The 24,943-nt window shown below is 40.5% G+C and overlaps 1 protein-coding gene across 19 annotated transcripts in view; it reads right to left on the reverse strand.

Annotated features, from left to right (window-relative positions):
* CDC42BPA (CDC42 binding protein kinase alpha) overlaps nt 1–24,943 on the reverse strand; it is a 318,157-nt gene that overhangs the window by 187,878 nt on the left and 105,336 nt on the right. For all 19 annotated transcript variants that reach the window (XM_045983612.1, XM_045983604.1, XM_045983610.1 and 16 more), the window contains exons 4-5: nt 22,400–22,495; nt 9,449–9,597 (exon numbers count right to left, since the gene is read on the reverse strand). In XM_045983612.1, the coding sequence (XP_045839568.1) occupies nt 9,449–9,597; nt 22,400–22,495 (245 nt within the window). The remainder of the gene's footprint in view (nt 1–9,448; nt 9,598–22,399; nt 22,496–24,943) is intronic.

Consider the following 24,943-nt stretch of genomic DNA (forward strand, 5'->3'; position numbering starts at 1 on the left):
ATAAAATTTTACTTCTGAATCTTAATGGTCATTCTTTGCATTTCTTGTTTACTTTGGCTCTCCTTCCTCAGCTAAGCTACTTCCATTTGTTGAACTATCTACTTCCTACCACAGACTGGCTTTTTCCAAGAGGGCCTCCTGATTTACTTGTTCACCTCCTCTTTACTCTTATTCTATATTTCCACAGTGCTTAGGCATATTAAAAATTTTATTTTGCTTCTTTTTTAAACCTGTTTTTGTTGTCATTCAACTGCTCTCTATTATTACAGGTAAGCATACTTCATTCCCACCCAAGAGAGTAGGTAGCATACTGGAAAAACAGGACTGTTCGAATAATACTTGTGAATGAATTTACAAAATTAAAAATTTTTGTCCAACTTGGGCACAACTGTGAAGCAGAAGTTATTTTCTTAAAATTAGTCTTTTTTCCTTTTTCTCTCTTTTTTTTTTAAGATTTATTATGACAGAGAGAGAGAGAGAGATCACAAGTAGGCAGTGAGGCAGGCAGAAAGAGAGGGGAAAGCAGGCTCCCTGCTAAGCAGAGAGCCTGATGCGGGGCTCGATCTCAGGACCCTGGGATCATGACCCGAGCTGAAGGCAGAGGCTTTAACCCACTGAGCCACCCAGGCACCCCAAAATTAGTCTTTTTTTCAAAAGACGGTTAATTGAATGTAAAGAACGTGCTACTTACATAAAACCATATTACTTACTAAACAGCAGATCTCACTCCCACTCCCAATAACCAGGACACCAAGATACATGTTTGAAATGCGTCAGCTAAGACATTAATGTAACTAATCACAAAGGGAAAGATGATTTACTTTGATTTTCCATAAGACACCTTATCCACACTTATTATTTCCTCCTGATGTTTCTTCTTAGTATGCTTTATTGGCCACTCCTACCCTACCCAATCTCAAAATACTAAAGTTCCTCCGGACTCAGTCCTAAACCCTCTTGAGTACTGTTTCACTAAGTGGCCTCAGCTTACCTTGTGATTTGTGCGTCATCTATCTGCCAATGACACCCAAGTGCGTGGATTACAGGTTCCAGCCTTATAGATGGTAAGAAAAATCACTTCCTGGAAGGCAAGGAGCCTAAGCAAATTTAGCAATCTATGAATTCACCCAAATTTACACAAATGGCAGGTATGACACGATGGAGACTTTCTTGGGCTTGGTTTTCAGACTTTAGAAAAGGAAGTAATAGAGCTATTTTTTTCTTAAAATCTTTTCATTTTGATATGATTATAGACTCGAAGGCAATTGCATAAATGGTACGCTAGGTCCACCGTTCTCCCCAGCTTCTCCACTGGTAACAACACACATTACAGCCACAGCCCGATGGCAAAACCAGGAAACTAACATAGAGACATTAAGGGTAGATTATAGACCTTCTCCGTCTGTATCCTTTCTTAATCCGCACGTGCACCTGTGTGTAGTCCCGTGCAATCTTATCCTGTGTGTCAATTCATAAAACCACCACCACATTCGAGATACACAACTGTTTCATCACCACAAAGAACTCCCACACGCTACCTCACTCCCCATCCTGTCCCTGACCTTGTCCTCTGGGCACCGTTCATCTGTTTTCTAACTCTGCAGTTCTGGTATTCCAAGAAGTTAGGTAAGAGGAATCATACAGTACATACGCTTTGAGATTTAATTCTTGTCACTCAGCGTAAACAAAGCCAGGTTGCTGTGTGTAATTAGTACCACTTGCCCCTCCTCCTGCCAGGAGCACTCCCTTGTATGCATACAGCAGGTACAGCAGAGGTGTGCAACCCACCATCCACTCAAGGACTTGCAGGCTGCTTCTCACATTTGCTATTGCAAAGAATGCTGCTACGAACACTCAGGTACAGGTGTTTCTGTGAATATAGGTTTTAATTTTTCTGGGGAAAATGTCTGCAAATGTAATCACTGAGTCCCGTGGTGAGTGCATGTTACTTTTTTTTTAAAACTTTCAAACTGTTCCTGAGTAGCCATTTTACAAACCTACCAGCAATGTGTGAGAGATCTACTTTCTCCACATCCTGATTGGCACTTACGATTATCACTATTTGTTATTTTAGCAGTCTTTTTTTTTTTTTTAAGATTTTATTTATTTATTTGACAGCCAGAGATCACAAGTAGGCAGAGAGAGGAGGAAGAAGGCTCCTGCTGAGCAGAGAGCCCGATGCGGGGCTCGATCCCAGGATCCTGGGATCATGACCTGAGCCGAAGGCAGAGGCTTTAACCCACTGAGCCACCCAGGCGCCCCTTATTTTAGCAGTCTTAACATCTTCTTATTGATATCTCATTGTAGTTTTAGTTTGCGTTTTTCTAACGCCTAATGATATTGAACAGCTTTTTATGTGTTTAGTTGCTATCTGTATCTCCTCTTGGGCAAAATATCTCTTCATGTCTTTTGTCCATTCTATAACTGGATTAGTTGGAAGTTTTTTGATCATGTCGAGATTTCTTTATATATTCCAGATACAGGGTCTTCGTCATACGTATGGTTTGCAAATATTTTTCTCCCATTCTGTAGCTTGCCTTTCGGCCTCATACCTGTTCCTTACCAAGTGCACATGTTTTTCATTTTGGTAAAGTTCACTTCATTAATTTTTAATGTCCTATCTAAGAACTCCTCACTAAGGAGGAGGACGAAACCCTAAGTCCAGAAGATGTTCTCCGATGTTTTCTTCTACTTTATTCTCCTTTTTCAAAAACCATTTTAGCTACACTAGTTTCACTGTATTTCCACATAAACTTTGGAGCGAGCTTGTCTTTATATTAAAATGAATAAATAAATAAACAAATCCTCTAAATGAAAAAAACCTATATGAACTGTCAAAAACATTGAAAATAAGATGCTATTAATGTGTCGCTAAGTAGAGCTGTTTAGGGCCAAGCCAGTAGTCTGAGGCCTGAATGCAGCTGCACCCGGAGAAGCAGGAGCTAGAGTTGTTAAGGGAGCTTAGCCCAACAATAATACTTTCACCTGGACTGAAGGAAAAAACAAAACAAAACAAAGAAACCCTTGCTGGGATTTTGAAAGAGATGGCATCAAACCTGCAGATCAATTTAGGGAGAACAGACATCTTTAATCTGAAAAGGTTTCATATCCATTAGGCACTCTACCAGCAAGTGCTCTAGGGGGACCGTCTTTCTTCCCTCCTCAACCCCACTGCAACCTTGCCTAGCCTCCTGTGAAAGGGGAGAAGCTACAGGGGTAGCTCTCACAGTAAGAGCCCTGTAAGTAAGTAAGCCCTGCAGTAAGTACTCCTCTCTACAGCACCCTTCTCCATGTCTCAGCACAATGACAAGGAGGGACACCTGGGTGGCTCAGTCAGTTAAGCACCTGCCTTCAGCTCAGGTCAAGATCCCAGGACGGGTTCCTTGCTCAGCAGGAAGCCTGCCTCTCCCTCTGCCTGCTGCTTCCCCTGCTTGTGTGTGCTCGCGTGTGCGCTCTCTCTCACAAATAAATAAAATATTTTTTTAAAAAATACAATGACACGGAAATGGTCTATGTGCCAGCAACTAGTCTTTAACACTTTAATAAGCAGCATCCTTTAATCTTTACAGGAAGACCACGTTTTTTAGAAAAAGTTCCCAGTTGCTGTAATCTCAAGGACAAATCATTTGGAATCTAAATTTCAGAAGCTTGTGGAGGAGCAAGCACAGTAAATAAGTCTCCTGGCACCTCGTTTAATGCGTTCTTCACTACCCAGTGTGACTTGAAAACATCTTTACTTTACTTTATTTACTTTATTGTCAGTCTGTACATCAATTTTACAGCTAGCCAGAGTCAAGCTCTTTAATTCCTATTTCCATGTCCCCATGCATACCTCTTTCATCTTATATTAACTAACATCTCCTTTGAAAACGGGTAAAATACTGCTTTACATTGTTTTGTTTTGTTTTTTTTAAGTGTATTTCTGGAAATTTCAAAGGTAGTTGCAAATGTTCTTGAGTGAAATATGACAACGTGGTGAGCAGCTGGAAGCTGAGACGTGGGACTGACAACTCCTATCGCTTGCTACTTTCCACTGCTCATTTCCCTCTCACAAAACCATGCAGAAGCAAAGACAAAATTTTCTTCTGAAAATGTCTGCCCTATTAGAAGACAAATAATATATTTTGGAAGTCTGGAAATAAATTTGTTTTAAAAGAATACAGAGGGAAAACATATTTCCTTCCCTGAACACATCTCGTCTCCACTATTCCCTTTTTGTATTCTCTAATTCCATATACTTGAATTTCAAAAGTATAAAACATTCTGAAATTTGGCAAACCTTGAAAACTTTGATGTGCAGTTTACTGTAAAACCAGCTAACTTAACACAATGTGTGAACAAAACACTTCATTCCTTAAGTTACCAGTAGAGCTTGATGGCTACCAAGATTTCAAGTCTACAGCACGGTACTCAAGTGTTTCCACAAGAGGGACCAAAATTGCTCTTCCTCAAATCAATATGAGCTCTCTTCTCCAGCCGAAACACCTACCAACCCTTCTCCAGACGCACCTCCTACATGCCTACAACCTTCTCTCCCACCATCCCTGGTTGCTAGAACGCCTTCCGCTCTGCCTACAAAAAGCCTCCTCATCCGCCAAGTCCCACCATGAAAGCATTCTTTTATGAGCAATAAGATGTTATGTCAAGAGCATAAATTCCGGCATCAGCCTGACTCAGATTTTAACCGAGGTTATGCTAACTATGGACTCATGTCTCTGAAGCTGGGTTTCTTGTTCACAGAACGGAGCCACATCCATTTTAGATGACACCCAAATCACAGCACTATTGTTAGAATAATATAGGCAAAATCTGTAACACAGTTAAAAGTTAAGTAACCACTGGAAATCACCATTAGAATTAAGCTTATTACTCGCTTCTTTGAGTTCACTGTAATTTGCTTAAATAATTCAACTGGCAGTTCACAATCCGGGCTCACTCCATCTCTTATACTTTTGCCCTAAAGGATTATTTAAAGTCTACTACTTTCGTTTTTACTTATGTCTTGTGTTTTCTGTCCCTGAACAGGCTGGAAGCTTCTTACAAGTCAGGACTATACGTTATACTTACTTAAAATTTTGTGTAATTTAGCACAGTGCTATTTATAAAAGCAGACTCAATGAATATTTCCTCAGTAAAGCATCTGCGGAAATAGTCTTTCCAGAAAACAGGAATCACATTTTAAGAAGTGCACTGATACACCAGAGCATCTCCACTGAAAGGGAGAGGCAAGGAGGGAGGGAGGGGTGGCATGGAAATGGGCACAAGGTGAGGGTCTGCATGTGTATCTGAGATAGTGGGAAAGAGAATGTGTATGTCAATTTTGATAACAAAGAAAGTACAAATATGCTGATGTTTAACCTAGAGGAAAGATGACTTCAGAAGGCATGATAGCTTTAAGACAAATTAGACTATTATATGTGGTTCTGAAGGCAAAACTAGGAACAATGTAAGGCAAGAAAGAAATTCAGCTTAACATAAAGTAAAATCCTATGACATGAGAGCCATCCAACAATGGAATAAACAGGACTCATTTTACACGAAGTACCTGGTAAAATTGTAGGTATTCAACCTATAGAGCCCTAATAGGGCTCAGGGTTAAAATGGATTTCCAATGTCAACATCAGAAAGATAGTGGTCTTCTAAAATGCAGTGTTGACTGCTGGGTATTTACCCCAAAGATACAGATGTAGTGAAAAGAAGGGCCATTTGTACCCCAATGTTTATTGCAGCAATGGCTACGGTCGCCAAACTGTGGAAAGAACCAAGATGCCCTTCAACAGACGAATGGATAAGGAAGATGTGGTACATATACACAATGGAGTATTATGCCTCCATCAGAAAGGACGAATACCCAACTTTTGTAGCAACATGGACGGGACTGGAAGAAATTATGCTGAGCGAAATAAGTCAAGCAGAGAGAGTCAAGTATCATATGGTCTCACTTATTTGTGGAGCATAACAAATAACATGGAGGACATGGGGAGATGGAGAGGAGAGGGAGTTGAGGGAAACTGGAAGGGGAGATGAACCATGAGAGACTATGGACTCTGAAAAACAACCAGAGGGTTATGAAGGGGCGGCAGGGGGGTGGGGGGGGTGGGAGGTTGAGGAACCAGGTGGTGGGTAATAGGGAGGGCACGCACTGCATGGAGCACTGGGTGTGATGCCAAAACAATGAACACTGTTATGCTGTAAATAAAAAAATAAAAATAAATATTAAAAAAAAATGCAGTGTTGAGAAGAATTGTAAGATTGTATATACAGTTGGTATGAAAGGGTCCTGTGATCAATTAAGAATATTTGCCATAGCTGAGTGGGAACGAGCGGATGGATATTGGAGGATAAGCAGAAGGGGGAGGGAGCCACCAGAAGCGACCCATTGGAGAGTAATACCCCAATACGAAAGTGCCCTGTGCTTGGGGACCAGCATTAGCTTGGAGTCTGGTTGAAGGCACTCGACAAGAGCAAAAGATCTTAAGGGGTAACTGGTGGAATCTGGTGGTCACGGGCATGGGCCTAAGCCTACAGACCCAGGACAGCCGCTGCCGGCAACCACCCCTGCCAGAGAGAATGTGGCGGGGCCTCTAGTCCGTGGTCCCTGAGCCCCCGGCATCTCCTTGCACCACCACTCGGCTGGGCGCACTCCCGCCCATGCATGAGCGAGTCTGGTGTGGGCGTCAGCCAGCACTCTTTAGGATCCCGGCCTGCTGCCATCAGCAGAATGTCTGGTCACTCCTAGCCTGAGCCTGGGAGAACCCGGCGCGACCTCTGGTCTGGCTCCCTCAGCGGCAGCCTTCTCCGACCTGCACAACTGTGGGGACTGAACACACCATGCGTGGGCCTGGACCCTAGACAAGCAGTCCCGGCAAAGGCAACCACCAGAAGTGGGCTCCCTGGACCAGTATCACTCGTGGTTTTAGTAACACGGCGGGTACAGAGACAAGCAGGCACCTCGGGCGAACCCGGAGTCAGTGGTTGGGAGTGCACACCGCCTGTGGGAGGTTGCACGGCTCAGTGGAGTTTGCAGAGGGGGAGTCTGTTCTGGGCCATCCAGAGGGGAGCAGACTGAGGCTTCTCTCTCAGGTGGAGGTCTGGGTGCAGTTTGCTTTCCACTAAACCTCTCAATAGCTGCGAAAAGTCACCAAAGAACAAAAACCTCCAGAGAACAAAAGCCTTAAAACCCAGTTTCCACAGAACCCAGCCCCTTGACAGGGGGAAGGACAAATGGGTAAAGAAGATACAGTCCATATATACAATGATGCCTCCATCAGAAAGGATGAATACCCAACTTTTGTATCAACATGGATGGGACTGGAAGAGATTATGCTGAGTGAAATAAGTCAAGCAGAGAGAGTCAATTATCATATGGTTTCACTTACTTGTGGAGCATAAGGAATAACACAGAAGACATTGGGTGAAGGAGAGCAGAAGTGAGTTGAGGGAAATTGGAGGGGGAGATGAACCATGAGGGACTATGGACTCTGAGAAACAAACTGAGGGTTTTAGAGGGTAGGGAGTGGGGGGCTGGGTGACCCTGGTGGTGGGTATTAAGGAGGGCACATATTGCATGGAGCACTGGGTGTGGTGCATAAATAATGAATCTTGGAACACTGAAAAAATAAAATTAAATTTAGAAAAAATTAGGAAAAAAATATTTTTAAATGACAGTTCTCAGCTGGGATCTTGAGTTACTGTAACAAAAGCACTTTAGTTTCTCATTCCATAATTCGCTCTTAAGACCATAATACCATCTTAAAAACTGCACTGCGTTTTATAATTTTCATAGTATTCATGGTTTTATTTTTAAAAAAACTTTGTGACTATTAGGTATCAACAGGGGAAAGCCTATGAATAGGCAGTAGCCAAACTGAGATCTCATAAATACAAAATTTTTAATCAAAATATTCTTCCTTTTCTAATGTCCTAGAAGTTCAATAGTAAGTAAATCAATCAGCTGAAAATGCCCACATCTTAAAAAAAAAAAAAAAAAAGCAACACTAAAACAGAAACTTTCTCTTCTACCTGGGCTCCTGTCCAAAGGAACAGGCACTGCTGTGTTACTGAACAGAAGGGCTCAGAGTCTGGTCGCTGGACCAGCAGCAGCACCTGGGAACCTGTCAGAAATGCCAATTCCCAGCCCACCCACCCTATGGATTCAGAAGCCCTGGTGTAGACCCAACAAAGTGGGTCACAGCCAACCCTCTGCCGCATTCTGGCACGTGCTGATGTCTCAGAGGATGGTTCCTGCCCTCTCCCAAGTGGCAGGTCCTCCATTTGCTTCTTCCTAGCGCCTCTTTACTCTTTCTCATGGTTCTCACAACCCAAAGCTTTCCTCATTTGAATGATTCATTCACCAATAACTCTGTGATCGTTTCCTACGCTCTGTCCTTTCAAAATGTGAGACTGCCTTTGAAAGTACCCAATACATTTAAAATTTTTTTATTACACATAAATTATTATGAGCTGTTTACATGAGAAGGAGATTTTTAGCTTGTGTCAACAGGTGTAAGAATAATCTGGTACGTGGAGAAAGGAGAACCCTTGTGCACTGTTGCTGGGAATGCAAACTGGTGCAGCCACTCTGGAAAACAGTATGGAAGGTTCTCAAAATGTTAATGCAAGTATCTTACGATCCAGCAATCGTACAACTAGGTATTTACCCAAGGAGTACAAAAATACTAACTCAAAGGGATACATGCACCCTGATGTTTACAGCAGCATTATCTACAATAGCCAAACTATGGAAATTGCCCCAGTGTCCATCAACAGATGAATGGATAAAGAAGATGTGGTGTACATATACAATGCAATATTACTCAGCCATAAAAGAGAATGAAATCTTACCATTTTCGCGATAAGAAGCGAGCTAGAGTATTAAGATTAGCGAAGTAAGTCAGTCAGAGAAGGACAAATACCGTGATTTCACTTGTATGTGGCATTTAAGAAACAAAACAAATGAGCAAAGGGAAAAAAGAGAGAGAGAGAGAGAGAAATCAAGAAACAGACTCTTAACTCCGGAGCATACGTTGCTGGCTACCTGAGGGGAAGTGTGTGGGAAATGGGGGAAACAGGTGATGGGGATTAAGGAGTGCACCTCTCGTGATGAGAATGGGGTGACGTATGGAAGTGCTGAATCACTATATTGTACGCCTGAAACCAGTATTACACTGTATGTTAATTGGAGTTTAAATAAAAACATAAAAAAAAAAAAAGGATAATCCTGTATAAAAAACTATTTTGTAAAGACGCTCACTTTTTTCTTTTCATTTCATCTTAAACTGTATACAATCAAACACACATTTGTGGGGAAGACTTTAAATAAATCACTGTCCCTGTCAAATAGTTTACAGAGAAAAAATGACCCCATGGCCATCGAAAGTATCATTTTCCTACAAAGACATCTCTGCTGGCACTCACAGAACCCATTCTTGTGTGGCCTCTTACTCACCTGTGCACATAGTGCAGCTGATGAACGGAATCGATTGCTATCACCATCTCGGCCAAGTAAAATCGAGCCATATCTTCAGGCAATCTGTCTTCAAATTTGCTGAGCAGAGTAAGCAAATCCCCACCAACATAATAATCCATGACCAGGTACTGAAAATGGAAAAGAAAAAATGGACTCAATAAAAAGTAAGGGTGAAAAATTAATAAATGGAATGTAACCTGAGGTCAAACAGCACTGGGTCAAATACTTTTGTTGTTAATTACAAGAAGTTGCATAAGATGATCGTGACAAGGCCTGTAAATGTCAGGAAGCAGTAAAATAAAATTTTAAAAACCTGAAGCAGGGAACAAGATAGGATTACCCTTGTTTTGTTGTTGTGTTTTGCGAAGTAACAACATCACCATCATCACTTATAACAATACACCACAGTTTTACCAACATTTCATTGAGGAAACAATGTATTAATTCGCCAAAAGTGATTAAAGTAACTCAGAATATAAGACATTCTTTTGTTATGTTAAGTTCATTTTCATCATCATTAACATTTTCCTTATTTCCAGTTAGACTGGTAACAATTTATCAAATCAGCACTTGGATCAACACTAATATAGAGAATATAATAATTTCCAACATATATATATTTCTCTTTCCACTCCTGTAGTGCAGAAATAGCGGAATGGACTTTTCTTAGGTAAGTAGAAGTAGAAGACAACTAATTTTAGATATGGATTGTCATGGGTATATGTGTAGGATATTATGATTTATAAGAAATATATATATATATGAAATATATATATATATGAAATATATATATATTTGGCAGAGCTCCTTAAAGACCCTTAGAATCTCTTAAGTGGGGGCACCGGGTGGTTCAGTCATATGGGCTCAGGTCATGATCCCAGGGTCCTGCTGAGTAAGGAAAGGAATCCGATGTAGGCAGGAAGAGATAGGGGTCTCTTAGCTAGGCTCTGAAAGAGTGAACAAGAGATCAGGGAATAGACCAGACCGCCTGGCCCCAGATGTTAGGGAGTATTTTTCTATGCCGGCTACAGGGAATCACAGAAAATGACCAAACCGGGGTGCCTGGGTGGCTCAGAGTTAAGCCTCTGCCTTCAGCTCGGGTCATGATCTCAGGGTCCTGGGATCGAGCCCCACATCGGGCTCTCTGCTCAGTGGGGAGCCTGCTTCCCTCTCTCTCTGCCTACCTGTGATCTCTCTCTCTCTCTGTCAAATAAATAAATAAAATCTTAAAACAAAAAAAAAAAAGAAAGAAAGAAAGAAAGAAAGAAAGAAAGAAAGAAAGAAAGAAAGAAAATGAGCAAACCTCAAAGTCAGTCAGTCAGGGTGTTATCAGTTGTCCTTGTTCAGACCAAGATGGCACAAGCTCCCTGCCTGAGTTCTCAATAAAAAACCGGCCTAAAAGCCCTCAGTGGCAGCCCATTTGGGACCCCTCTCACTCTAGAGAGCTTTCTCTTTCCCTTCTGTTCTCACCTTCACTTAATGAACTTTCATGTCACTTCACCCTTTTGTGTCTGGGAGATTCATTCTTCAGCTCCATGAGACAAGATCCCTGTGACCCTGTAACACCGGGATGGAGCAGGTCAGACTCCCTGCTCAGCATAGAGTCATCTGCTTCTCCCTCCAACCTCATTCCCTCTCCCTGCTCAAGTGAGCTCTCTCTCTCTCAAATAAATAAAAAATACTTTAAAAAAAAATTTCCTAAGGGAGAAGACAAAGGTGGCTTTTGTTACTTGTAACAAACCTCTTTTCAACCACACTTGTGTTTATGTTAATGAGGTGGCTTTCGGAAAGCCCTTGGGTAATCTAAGGGTGGGGGCTGGCTGCCCAGGGAACCAAAATTAGAAGGTTGGAAATTTAGGGAAGGGTTAGAAAATTCATCATCAATGGCCAATGACTTGATCAATCATGCCTACCTAATGAAGCATTCATAAAAACCCGGAAGATGGGGCCTGGCAAGCTTCCGGCTGGGCAAACGCGGGGAGTGGTGCTGGAAGACTGGCACACTTTTGCAGAGGGTGTGTGAGCTCCACGCCTCTCCATCACAGGGTGCCTGTGCACCGCCTTCCTACAGCTGACGCTCAGTCAGGGGAGCAGCTCTGGCAAATTAACCGTTTCTGAGGAGTGGATCATGGGAATCTCTGATCTGTGACTCAGAAGCACAAGTAACTGGGGGGTGGGGAGGGAGTCTAGTAGGACTTGAACGCTCAGCCTCGGGGATCTGGTGTTGTCTCCAGGCAGACAGCATCGGAACTGAGTTAAATTGCCAGGGGGCTCTGCTGGTGTCACAGGATCGCCCAATGAGTGGAAAACGCCCACAGCTGATGTCAGCACTGAAGCAGTACTGAGAGAGCACAGTGTGCGACATAAGTGAAAACACTGGAGACTTCCTTTCCCATGTGTGTTTGCCACAAGAGAAAGACAAGGCGCACATGCTACATGTTCCCAGGGATTAGCCCTGCATTGTTGGATTACCCGTGATCGCATAGCTTTTCAGCATTTTTGAGATGGATTTCTAAGCATGCATCACATATGTATGTGCATGTTTTACCATATTATACATATTCTTTTAAGGTGAGTGAAAAAGAGACACAGTGGAAAGATGGCCTTTGTAGTCAGGGATACCAGTATTCAAATTCTGACTCTGGGTTTTAGCGGCTTTTGAAAAATTACTTAATCTCTTTGAACTTTCTCATCTATAGACCTACAATACCTTCTTCAGAGTACAGCACTCAGCATGAAGGACAGTAAACAGAAGATATTTTAATGTCACTTATAACACTCTGAAGTTAAAATGATTTTATTACCAAATAAATATATTACTTCAGTGATCACCAATTTGAAATTTAAGATTTAAAGAGTCTTGAGAAAATCCACATTCTTATTACCATATATTAAATCTACAAGCATGTGTAATTTCTGTTAAATAAAAGAAACCCAATTTTGCTGTTAAATCCTTGAAAATGAGAGGAACAATCTACTTCAAATCCTGGTCTATTGTTTCCTTGCTCTACTTACTAGACCTAATGTTTAACAGACTCCATCATGAAGATTAGAGCAAACTAATTTAATGTAACAGAACAGTGTTAGCATAAACATGTCACCAGAAGTGGCAATGGTTGCCGGGAAGAAATCCACAGCTACTATCTTAAAGAAGTACTCCGAGCAGAACAGCAAACACAAAAACTTTTCAAATAAAAAAGTTTCCTACTGAAACTGAAATCGAACATTTACACATAGAAAATCATAAAACGTAACTTACCCCTTCAACCCCTTCCCTTCAACCCAATCAGGACTCTTTGGTACCAAACACAGGAAAAAAAAAAAAAGAAGAAACTCAGAGGACAAAAAGATGAAAGGCTCCTCCATCAAAAGCCTCCTGTCTTGACATGTGCAACAGCTGTGCCTGCCACACCAGGTTCCTACAGTCTGAGTATAACCATCTACCAGGCAACTGCTAAAAAACAGTCATCTCAACATTTTTGCCACATTCAAAAGTGAGGCTCCTCGTGTCATTGTCTCTCCCCTACTTCCATCCATAATCTACGACGTGCTTCCCCTTAACACACCCCGAGCCCCTGGATCCCGTCCTTATCAGTTTCTCCACCTGCCTTACTGAAACTCTTCTCTGATAAACAAAACCTCCTTGAGACGGCATAAAAAAAATTATAAATACATCATTATTCTGTTTTCCTTTTCGGGCTGCCTGCTGAATGGAGTTCTGGCTTCGCCTGCTCATGTTATTTCTCTACCTTGCTCTCAGAGGAAATTAGCTATTACTAGGACAGAATTCAGCAACTGGAGGGAGCAATGAGCAAGAAACACAAAAGAAAATTCTCAAAAGAAAAGCACGGAGTTGAAAATGAACTACACTTGCAATCTGGTTTGGTATTAGGGAGACAAAATGGATCAGAAACGACAGACAAATAAAAACTCCACAAGAGAAAAGAACTCCTTTTCTCTGTATACATCCCAGAGAGCATCTCTAAGGCCTGCAAGTCTGTCCTCTATTTTCTCCTTTGTTCAGAACAACATTCAACTAAATCACCAAGGTCTTGTTGGGTCTACTTCCCACTAAATGTCTGTGGAGCCCATCCATTTCTACACTACCCACTATCCCTGCCCTAATCCAGGTCCCGGGCCTGTCTTGACTATATTGCTGTTACAGTTTTAAGGGTTAAGAGCTTGCCATATTCTATTTTATTCTGTACAAAACTTCCTGGGGAATGGCAGATAGAGCATAGAACAAGTGAGGGACAAAGCAGCTCATTCACAATTCCACAGATACGGAGAACCCACCATGCACTACCATCGCGTTAGACAACAAGGTGCTACATGAGTAAGACGTGGCTCCTGCCTTGGTGGAATTTACAACCTCATGGAGAAGAAGACACAAGTCAGTGGTCAAGTTCAGTGTAACATAAGTACCGTGACAGAAATAAGCAGAAGGTGCTGCTGCAAGCTCTAAACGGAAAAGATCCTAATCCCTGAATCAGGTTCTTTCATTCATTCATTCATTCACTCAGTCATTCATCTAAAATTTCTTTTTGTATAAGGTGTGAAAACTATTCTCTGATTTAGGGAGAGTCGAATATCTAAAACAAGTTGTAAAATATCCATTCTTTCCCCTAATGCTCCCTTATCATAATTTAAGACGAGAAACACCTTGGATCTGCTCTTGGGCCACGGTTGCTGTGATTCCTCAGTAACATGTCATACCTGGTACAACAACCTCCTACTCATAAACTATCTTTAAAATAGTACCCAATAGAAGATACCTTTAAGTGAGTTTAAGAAGAATATAGACTGAGAGATAATGTCCATAGATATGCCAAGGAGATAACAATCCTAATGTAAAGAGCTCCCGCCAAGTGTTAAGAAGAGGGCAGAAGGCAAGCAATCCAACAAAAGTAGGCTGAAGCTATTAACAGTTAATTCACTTAAGAGAAAATACAACTAGCCAATTAACACATGGTCAAAAACAAAGCAACAATGAGATACCATTCTATACCCATCAGATTAGCAAAGAGACCTTTCCTATTTTGGGAATAGTGAGTTGAAACAACACCGAGTTCTTGGGCGTGATGACTTACTACAACTGCTCAGCAAAGTAACTTCACAGTATCTACTGAAATTTAAAAGGTGCGTACCCCTGGGTCTAGCACTTCCACTTTTAGGAATACAGTGTAGGGCATGTGGGCAAGTATATTTACTGCACAGCACTTTGATAACTGCAACAGATCAGAAACAGTATGAATAGAGCCCATCAAGAAAACCATTAAATGCATCCATCCAACATGTCCATTCTGTGGAATTCTGCACAGTCACCAAACGGGGTAATTAAATAAATATGCCCATGAGATCTTTGAAGGACAACAGCGAGCTGCGGAGTAACACATACCTTATTTTTACGTATCTAGACCTCTGCATTGTAGAGGGGGAAGGAGCTAGTCACAATGAAGTTGACCAGGGGAGTAAAATTCTGCAAAGGCCAAAGGCGATAGAACAAAAGGTCACAGGCAAATACCTCACCCACACCAAGATAAGAGATGAGAACAGGTGCAAATATGAATAAAATTTGTCCACATATAGGGGAGGGATGAAAAGAAGAGCTGAGACCAGACCATGGAAAGTGCAGGAGTCACAGAATGAGGGTACAGGGATATTAACACAAGGGCCCTATACTGCAGGCAGGGATTACAGCTGCTATGCCCACTTCATGGCTGTGGAATCAAAGGCATAAGAAGTCGAAGGATCTGACCAAACATACCCTAAGATAGTGGGAAAGCCAGAACTCAGGATCTTGATCCTTAAATCGGTTCCTTTCTACTCTAAGAGTCAGTTTAAAAAGCTGACTACATCCATGACATAACGAGTACGTACAGAACACCCAGAAAAACAAAAAAAGAAAATAGGGATACAGACTGAGTCTTTACCCATCTTTTACCCCTCCAAAATAAACAGACCCCTAGTTACGGGTAGAACATACCGTAAGATTTCTAACTCTGAATTTCTAATTAAAAAAAAAAAATCTTTATTTCAAAGTTTGTGCTTTGTAAGAAACTACATTCCAAAAAAACAATGTGACAACATCTGAACGCATACAATACGTGAACTGTGTTGCAGAGAAAGAACATCTCCTAGAACAGATATGCTTTTAGAAGTCTTCTTAGGGAGAATAGGAAGCTCTTTTAGTCATCCTGCTGTCAAAAACATTAACAGTTAATCCGTAGAGCCCACTCTGTATTCATCCCTCCTTACTTTCTCCTAACAATTTCTGTCTTGAGCACAAACTGGATTCCAATAGAGTCTGGAGTTCATATGACTAACTACAAACTAACATTTAAAATGTCTTTCAAAAAATAAATAAATAACAAATAAACAAACAAATGTCTTTTATCCTCTAAACAATTTACAAATGCTAATTCAAGAAATAAAATTTTTGTTTTAAGTATTTCCCTGGCTTTTTCCCCCCTCTGGCATAAAATATCTAAACAGGAAACAGAGGACAAATAAATAAGGAGAAGAGACAAATTTCACTGATTCATAATATTCTAAATGATATCTAAGTGATAAGAATTTTATGTGACAGTGTCGATGCAACTAAGCAGGTTTGTATTTAATGAGTTTTTCCTAAGGAAAAAAATATTCTAATTGCATTCTAAGATCATTCATTAAATTACACCAATTCTCCTCAAGCAAATAAATGCACGTAACCATGAGAGACTGTGGACTCTGAGAAACAAACTGAGGGTTTTGGAGGGGTGTGGGGTGGTGGGTTGGATGAGCCTGATGGTGGGTATTAAGGAGGGCACGTACTGCATGCGGTGCATAAACAATGAATTTTGGAACCCTGAAAAAAAAAATAAATTTTTTTAAATGCATGTATGCTATGATTCCATATATTTTTTCACAAACTGGATGCAGAGATATTTGAGCAGTGCAATTATTCATCACAGCCTCTTGAATCATATAACACTACAGGCCATGTTACTTATTTGACTACTTAAGGGGTATCAGAGATAATAATTATTTTGGAAAATAACTGTATAATAAAATTTCCTTTTTGGAATCTAAAGCTACACTTGCCAAGATTTCTAAATGATTTTAATAGTCTATCAATATTTGAAAGCAAATCTTTGATGATAACCAAGTTAATTCAAAAGTTCTACTCTTGAAACTACCATACCACAAGCTTGCCCTAAACTAAGAAAAACTGGCAATTTACAGGAGATTCGACCACAGGAGTAAATTTCAGTCCTCCTCCAGTTACACTGTAACACTTAATCTAATATCATTAATGACTGGTATATAGAGACTATTTCTCAAGGAGAAATGCCTCTGGGGGAGGGAAATGTTAATTCTAATGTCAAATGCAAAGGAACAGGTAAGACTACACTCAGAAGAGAGAGAATGATATGTCAGGCTGGCAATGAAAATTAGGCGAAATTTTGCTATACAAAATTTGGTATTTGGACACTATTCTGCATCTATACATTTCTACGTTTATAACAAAATACAGATTTTTAACCCACTGAGCCACCCAGGCGCCCCAAAATACAGATTTTTAAGCAATCCGCAACTCTACAGATTTACATCTCCCTACAACAGAAAACACTATCAGAGTAGATTTAAGTTCTTATTACCTAAAAGCTTTCAAAAATCCATCACAATAAACTGCTCTACATTTGCTACCCAAGTACGTGGTTGTGTTTCATTTACTCCTACAAATTTTGCTGACAAACCTATGTACAGTATATTTGAATTGATACATTCATCCCCAAAACCTCACATACATATGGTAAATCCAAGTCAAATACCCCTCCTCTCAATTTAATAGAGCAACTAGCATGTGCAAAGCTCTACATCATGAATTTTAAACAATTCTGACTAAAAGCCACAATAACACGGTTTATGTGATGACTCAATACATATTATAAAAGAAATAAGTCATGAAGCAATAATCCCTCTTACTGCTTGCTTGAACTCCATCATTTTCTATTTTATTAAAGTTTTTAAATGCTGGTTTTAACCCACTAAATTGAGTTTATGAGCCACTAACTGATCCCGATCTGAAGTCTGAAGCCCACTATCATACTCTGCAAGCGTGTAAGGGATAGAAAGACAAGGAACGTAATGACACTGTTTGAACCCCTGGATCTGCCTGAAATCAGATAAACTCCATGACTACTAAGTTACACAGCCCTGTAAGTACATTTTAGCTAAAGACAGCTTCTTAAGCTGTACCCCCAAATTAGAGATGTACATATACGTACGTTACTCATCTAAAGGCAGTACTAAAAAAAAATGTAAAGCTGGAACATAGTGAGAAAGATTAGCTCCAACTGGGAATTCGGGAGAAGACTTTTAAAATGCAGACTTTCAGACAATTTTGGTATATTAGCTGGACTTGAACAGGCCGACTGGGAGAGGAATGGGCACTGGCATGAAAGGTACCAGGGAGAACAGAAATAAAGGCAAAGAGTAGAGGAATACGGACAATGTCCAGGAACGCAGGTATTCCGTTGAGGCTGAAAAACAGGATTTGTGCCTATGCACAATATTTCCAGTTTATTTTTTAAAATCACTCTAATCTGTCTAACACTACTGAGAAACCATCTCCCTCCAACTCGACCAATTCCCCTTTCATTCATTTCAATGGTACAGAACCTGGATTCTCTTTCTTGCTCTGACCATTCCCATTAGTTTCCTCCTTACTGGGTCCTCCAGCTCAGGCTTCTCTAGGTAAACTTTTCTCCCTGTACAAGCACCCATCAGTTATTCTCATTTACTACTAGTATTCACCGTTATCTACAAGAGGAACTGGCCAATTTTTCCTGTAAGGACCAGAGAGTAAACACTTCAGGTGTGGACGGCCCAGAGGAAAAAGCCAGATATACAATAAGATAGAAAACAAATTTCCACAGATTTTTATTGGCAAAAGTAAAAATAAAATAACAATTGAGTGTGAGTTTTATAATGCAAGTGTACTAACAGAAAAATGCAATTCTTTTTGCGGGGTAGGAGAGTACGACCGTTGGCTTCATTGGGGCTCAAAGTCGGTGCTCCCCATCATCAGAATCCATGGTAATGTTCCACTGCAAGTGCTGACCTGTATGAGCTTATGTGTTTCATGTGAAAATGTCTTCACAATGACGGCTACTGGTATCAATTCGTGAGCGTTTAATTTTAATAGAGCACGTTCCTTACTGGGAAGGCGTCTAGAGAGAGAATGCTATTCGATTTTTCTCCTGATAGTTGCGTTCCGTGCATGCCGATACACGCAGATTCCTCACTTGTAACTAAAGGTTAGGTGGAAGGTCACAACTGCCGGTAACTGGGTTTTGAACTATGGACACTTCCTTAGCACATGCATCAAATCCCAGAAACTGCAGCTAACTGTAGTGTGAGCTCAAAAGGTCGAGCTGCTGCAAATCTGTGTGGAAATAGAGATCTCATTTCTTTTTACTTTTGATGGCCTGAGAATTAGATAAAGCAATTTGACATGACTTGCAATTCCAACAACGTTCGCTGACAAAATGACTTCGCCAGAGTGTAAGTTTTGCATGTAAGCGCTGTTTGGTCTTACAATTTTAGATAAAACTTGTTTTTAAAACATATCAAGTCTACAGGAAAAGCTAATTTCAAAGCTAGTGAATATTTTATACTAATGGGTGAGGGCGAGGTTTTTTGTTCAGAAATGTTTCGATCTTGGCCCTCTGCAACAAAATGTTGACACTGCAAAAGCACTGAGTGGCTGAACGTGGAGCAAGTGAGGACATTCAGCGTCGGTTTCCGACAAAACTTCATAGATAGGGCAACACTCGTTTCCGTAAGACTGAATGAAGTCCCCCAGTGATATTCCTGGTTCAGTAAAAAAAATGATGGATTCAAGTGTTTGCTGCAAACTACCTGCTGATTAAGGAGACACTGAATAGCCATGGGCTCTGGGTGCCTGGCATTTTTACGTAACTTGTAAGTCTGTCTGACGAAGCCTCTTCCTACTCCACACCTACTTTCACCACTCTCTTATAATACGTACTAGCAAATTCCAAGGCAGGTTGTAGCCACTTAGGGTTTCCTCAAGGTCTCTGAAAATACGATTGGCTAGAATTGTTCCACACCAAGTATTAGTAAAGGCTGATTCCTCAGGACCACAAATTCAGCACGCCTCCTCAAGCCACAACGGAAGAGCGGGACCTGTAACCTCTTCTACCTCAAGAGCCAAAAGCAACTGCTCAAAATCACTTCCTGGTTTTCAGAACAACCGCTCATGCTCCCAGTGCTCTCCATTCTTGAAGCAACCATTCCCCCAAAAGGCTAGTACTGTGAGACAAGTTTATTTTCTTTGAACATGTTCCTTTGGCTGCAGCAGTCAAACGTGACTGAATTCACTCAGTGCTGGTACATGGCCTTCCTGCCTGGCTAACAGACGAGCCACTCAGAAGCTCACGATAGCTCATTTTGCGTTTTTGTGAAGAAGTTCTGTGGTGAAAAGATATTGTTTTGTATTTTTTACTTTCCTGAGTGCTGCCTTCCTGGGAGCTGGCCGGTTGCAGCAGCACAGTCACCCCAGGCCGGCACTCAACCTGTTAACAATATCACCCCACTACGCTGTGCCTGCAAAGCGGACTCGGTGAAGTCTGCATGTGCACTATTAATGACATGAATAATAAAATGTCACGGGATCACAAGACGTACGCCATCAGAAATGCTATCAAGTCGTTAACTGTCACTGAAATTTGTAGGCCCCTGAGCCCATTGAGAGTAACACGCACGTGCAGTGTCTGCGTGTCATGGGGCCAGCTGCTGTCACATGAGGCCGGCTCTGCCATCACCATGCAAAAGCAGCCATTGACAATGTACAAATCAGCAAGAACAGCTTTGTCCCAACAGAATTTTATGGACACTGACGTCTGAATTTTATAACACATGTCACAAAATATTTTTTTGATCTTTTTTTTCAAATATGTGAAAATTCTTAGTTTGTGGGTTGTACAAAAATAGGTGGTGAGCCAAATTGGCACTGTAGGCCACAGGTGGCCAAAAACTGGTCCAGAAAATAAGGACTGCCTAGGCGATACAATGCTGTTTACCCTCAGGAGCCCTAACCCCCTCCGTGGGTCAAACAACTCAAACCCAAAGCACACCAAATTAAACCCATCACCCTCCCTCTGCTCTACATTTTCCCTTCCCAAATATATTTCCCAACTCAATTCATCTACTGCTAAGCACCGAATCCCCCAAGTCAGACACTGGAAAACTCCGATTCACCCACTCTCTACCCTGAGCCCCTCCTTGAGCTCAGAATCGGTCCAAGCTCCTCAGTGCACCGCCCTACAGTCTGGAAGTGCCATTCTGTACTCCTGACATCTTGCAGCTATGATCACACAGGCTTCCTCTCGTCCTTCAAACACCCCTCTTGTCCCTTGCCGCTACAGACTCCGCAAGGTCCTAAAACAGCAGTTTCTCTCTTTGCTCTGTGAGGGACACCTGAGTGATCATGACGGAAGGCAGAAGGAAGAAGCTAAGAGACCAGTCAGGGCCGTTCCATTTCTGTACGCTTCACTGTCGAGGCTTACAGATAGAAAGTCATTCTAAAAAATACCCAAGAGTTCCATGACCCAAAAAACCCCACTGTTTTGAGAAACATGGCTGTGAAAGTCTAATTTCTTTACCGTAACATGTAAGGTGCTATATGATGTGATTCTCTCAACTCTCCGTCCCAATCTCCAAGCCCCTTATTCTACCCTCCATTGGTGCGAACGTAACAAGCTTCAATCTCCACACTTTGGCCCACCTAGCCTTCTCTGCCTCTTCTCCCTTCTTGGTTTAGCTGATTTGTATTTGTCTTAGAATAGTCCTCATTTGAATAAATGTTATACTTTCTTCATCTGAAATAATCTGAAAATATTATTCACCTGATTTTGGATTTATTGTCTGGAACAGTAAGAAGAGAGATCCTTTGTCTTTCTTACTCCTGAATCTCCAGAATCTAGAAAACAGTGCCTAGCCAATGGCACATATCCAATAAACAGCTATCACATGAATAAGAAATCTTACTAAGTTTTTCAAAGATTTTATCTGAGAGAGAGAAAGCATGAGCGAGGGGTGGGAAAGAGTAGCAGAGGGAGAGGGAGAAGCAGACTCTCCACTGAGCCAGGAGCCCTACAGCACAGGGCTCGATCCCAGGACCCCAAGATCACAACCATGAGCCGAAGGCAGACACTTAACTGAATGAGTCACCGAGTGCCCCTATCTTACCAATTTTATAACCCAGTACACAGTGTTGTATCTGGCACACAGCAGGAATTCAACACACGTATGCTAAAAAACCATGGAATGAAAATTCAGGCCCGAAGATGAAGAGCCTCGAACAGCAGGCCCAGTGATGGCAGGTTCCACCTTCATTTCCGGTTCCTTTCTTTTTAGCCCTTCAATCTTCAATTAGAAGTGCTTCTCGGATTTCGATTTTCCTCTGACCTTGTTCCCAACTTCTTCCATCACGTGGTTCATAATGTTCATAATGTTCATAAAGAAAATCAGACACAGCCTCAATTTTACATGTGGCTCTCTACTTCAGGCAGCACGTGGCCACTTTGAAAAATATGTAAAATTCCAAGCAGTGATAGAGTATTACAAATAAAATATATTCGGAAAATCATGAAAAGAAAAATCCTGAGCACCTCTTACAGAATTTAAATGTCTGGACTTAGTTTGGACTTGCTTATTAAAAAGCATAAAAAATTCCAGTAGGAAGCTATCAAATTATCCAGGGCTGGGGGACATATTAAATACACAATATATATGCTGTGAAATTCAGCGGTTTTCTAAATAAAAACTACATTTAAATAATGCTTAAAAGAGCATAATGCTAAATTCTGCCAATAAAAAGTTAATAAGAATATAGAAACATATAAAAATGATTCTTACTAAGTTATTGTCATCCTGGAAAGCATAATGCAGAGTTGTAATCCATTTATTATCTCCATTCACTAATACATCCCTTTCTTCACGAAAACATGCTGTCTGAAAAGGAAAAACAAAGATGTTTTTTAATCAGAGGACACTTTATATATATATACATATATATATATATATATATATATTATGCAAACAATGGCTTAATGTGTTTATTATACTTTCAGTCCTAGAAAAGGAAAATGTTTATTATACTTCCTGTCCTGGAAAAGGAATATGTTTATTTTACTTCCCGTCCTAGAAAAGGAATACATCCGTCTGATATGACTTTTCAACTAGTCAAGCACCCACAGAAAGTGGACAATGGCAACAGTACACTTGAAAACATTTTATATTAAAAAAAAAAAATAGTGCTATAGTTAAAAAACAAAAAAAAAAAACAGAAAAAAGCACACATGCATTTAATGACCACAGTTCAAACTACCATTTAGAAAATATAAACATTAACATTTTGCCATCTCTACTTCTGTTTTTTATTTTTAAGAAATAAATTACAAGTAAATTGTAGTCTTCCTCCTCCTTATACATTTCCCTACTTCCTCCTGACAAAATGAATAATCCGTAGCGCATACTATGCTCTTCCCTTCGTATGCTTTGATCACACATGTATGTGTCCGAAACACCACAACTGTTTTACATTTTGAAAGTTTACATGAATGTTATAATTTTATCTACCCTGTTGCAATTTGATCACTTCTTATTCAGTGATGGCTGTTTTCCTTTCAACTGCTGTGGCATTTGCTTGTCTGAATATACCAGAATTTATGTATGCAAGCCCCAACCAGGAAAACATAAGTTACTTCCAATCTTGTTTTTATGATGTTGCAATGAACATATTTGTACAAATGTACAAGAGTCTCTCCAGGGCGTATACTTAGAAGTTGAAATGCTAGCTATAAGCATTTTCCACTTTACTAGACATAGCCAATTTTCTCTCCTAACTGTGTACTGATTATTATCCTCACCCCAGCGTAGAAATCTCCCTTCCCCCACCCACATCCTCAACTGCATCTGGCATTACTGGACTCTTAAACGTGTCAATATGATGGTGTAAAACCACACCTCAATGTTTTTTCATCAACACATTCCCAATTCTCCATGTAGATAAACAGCTCCACACATGCTTACAGGACATCTGAACTTAGTCTCTGAATTGTTCACTCCCTTTGTCCATTTTCTCTAATGAACTGTCTTTTCCTTTTTGATTTGTAAAAGTTTTAATTTATTTTGAGACTGTATTTCACTATTACAAAGGTACATCCAGAGATACTTAGAAATATGTGGCTAAAAAATTAATAATTTTATACAATATATTATAATCTATAATCTGTCATCTTTAAAGTTTTAACTTAAAAAATCCACTACGTCAGCAAGTTCAAGAAGAACTGAAAGGTAAAGTGAAACCCAAGTCTCCTAAGTCATACCCCATACTCGCACGGTCATGTGTGTCCAGAGGTCACCATCAATAACTCTGCAAAGTATCTTCTCAGAAAATTGGTCTCTGTAAGTGTGAACATGCGCACGCACATGCACACACACAATATTCGTGTGGTACCCCATTTCCCCTCGTTTTTCTTTTCTTTATACAAATCAGATCACAGTGCTCTGTAAGTTTTTCTTTTCAAGTAATGATACCCTGAACAGTGTGCCACACCAGTAGAGACCCACCTACCACCTAATTCTTAATGGCTGCACCATGTCCATGCATGCTGAAAAGCCAACACAAAGTATTCAATTGACAGTCAGGGAGGGCTTAGTTACTTATTTGCCATAAAACAAATTCAATAGCCATGATATACAAAACAATTAACATTAATATCCCCTAATTAGGTACCTTAATTTTTTCCATATTCCCATAAATTTTATTTGATCAAATGAAGCTTCCAAAGTCATGCATGGAAGAGCATCAGAGAAAATTTCAAAAAACAATTAAACCTTAAACCAAATAAATGGGCAGGTTGACCTGACAATTCGATTATTAAAATCCACATCATTATGCTTTGGTTCACTTTTGCGGTAAAAGAGAACCACTTGACACACTCACTGCTAAGTCGTGTTTTAGAATTTAAGTGACCAACGATTCTCAGTTGCTGCTATTGGTTCTGAGTAAAGACGGTCAGAGCCCAAAAAGACTTTCTGCTCCTGACTATCTTATTATGACAGCTTTCTGGAATCTCACAGACATTCCAGCTAAATTCTAGTAAAATGTCTGAGTAGGGACTCCAAACTCAAGAAAGTTCTAAAGACATTTTGTCCACAGATTAAACATTAGTACATTCTCATCTATTCTAAACTGTTTCAGTGAAAAAATAAATTTTAAAAATAAAAAATATAAACTATGACCTAAAACTTCAAACACATACAAGAGAGAAGAGTCCAACCCCCTCCTCCCCACAACATCCTCATCAACCAACTTCAACAATGATGTTATTGTTCAATCCTGCTTCATCTACACCCCCAACCCCTCAACCCGTCCCTCAACCCCTGTCCAGCACC

This window comes from Meles meles, chromosome 17 (assembly GCF_922984935.1).
Source record: "Meles meles chromosome 17, mMelMel3.1 paternal haplotype, whole genome shotgun sequence".
NCBI classification, from domain to species: Eukaryota; Metazoa; Chordata; class Mammalia; order Carnivora; family Mustelidae; genus Meles; species Meles meles.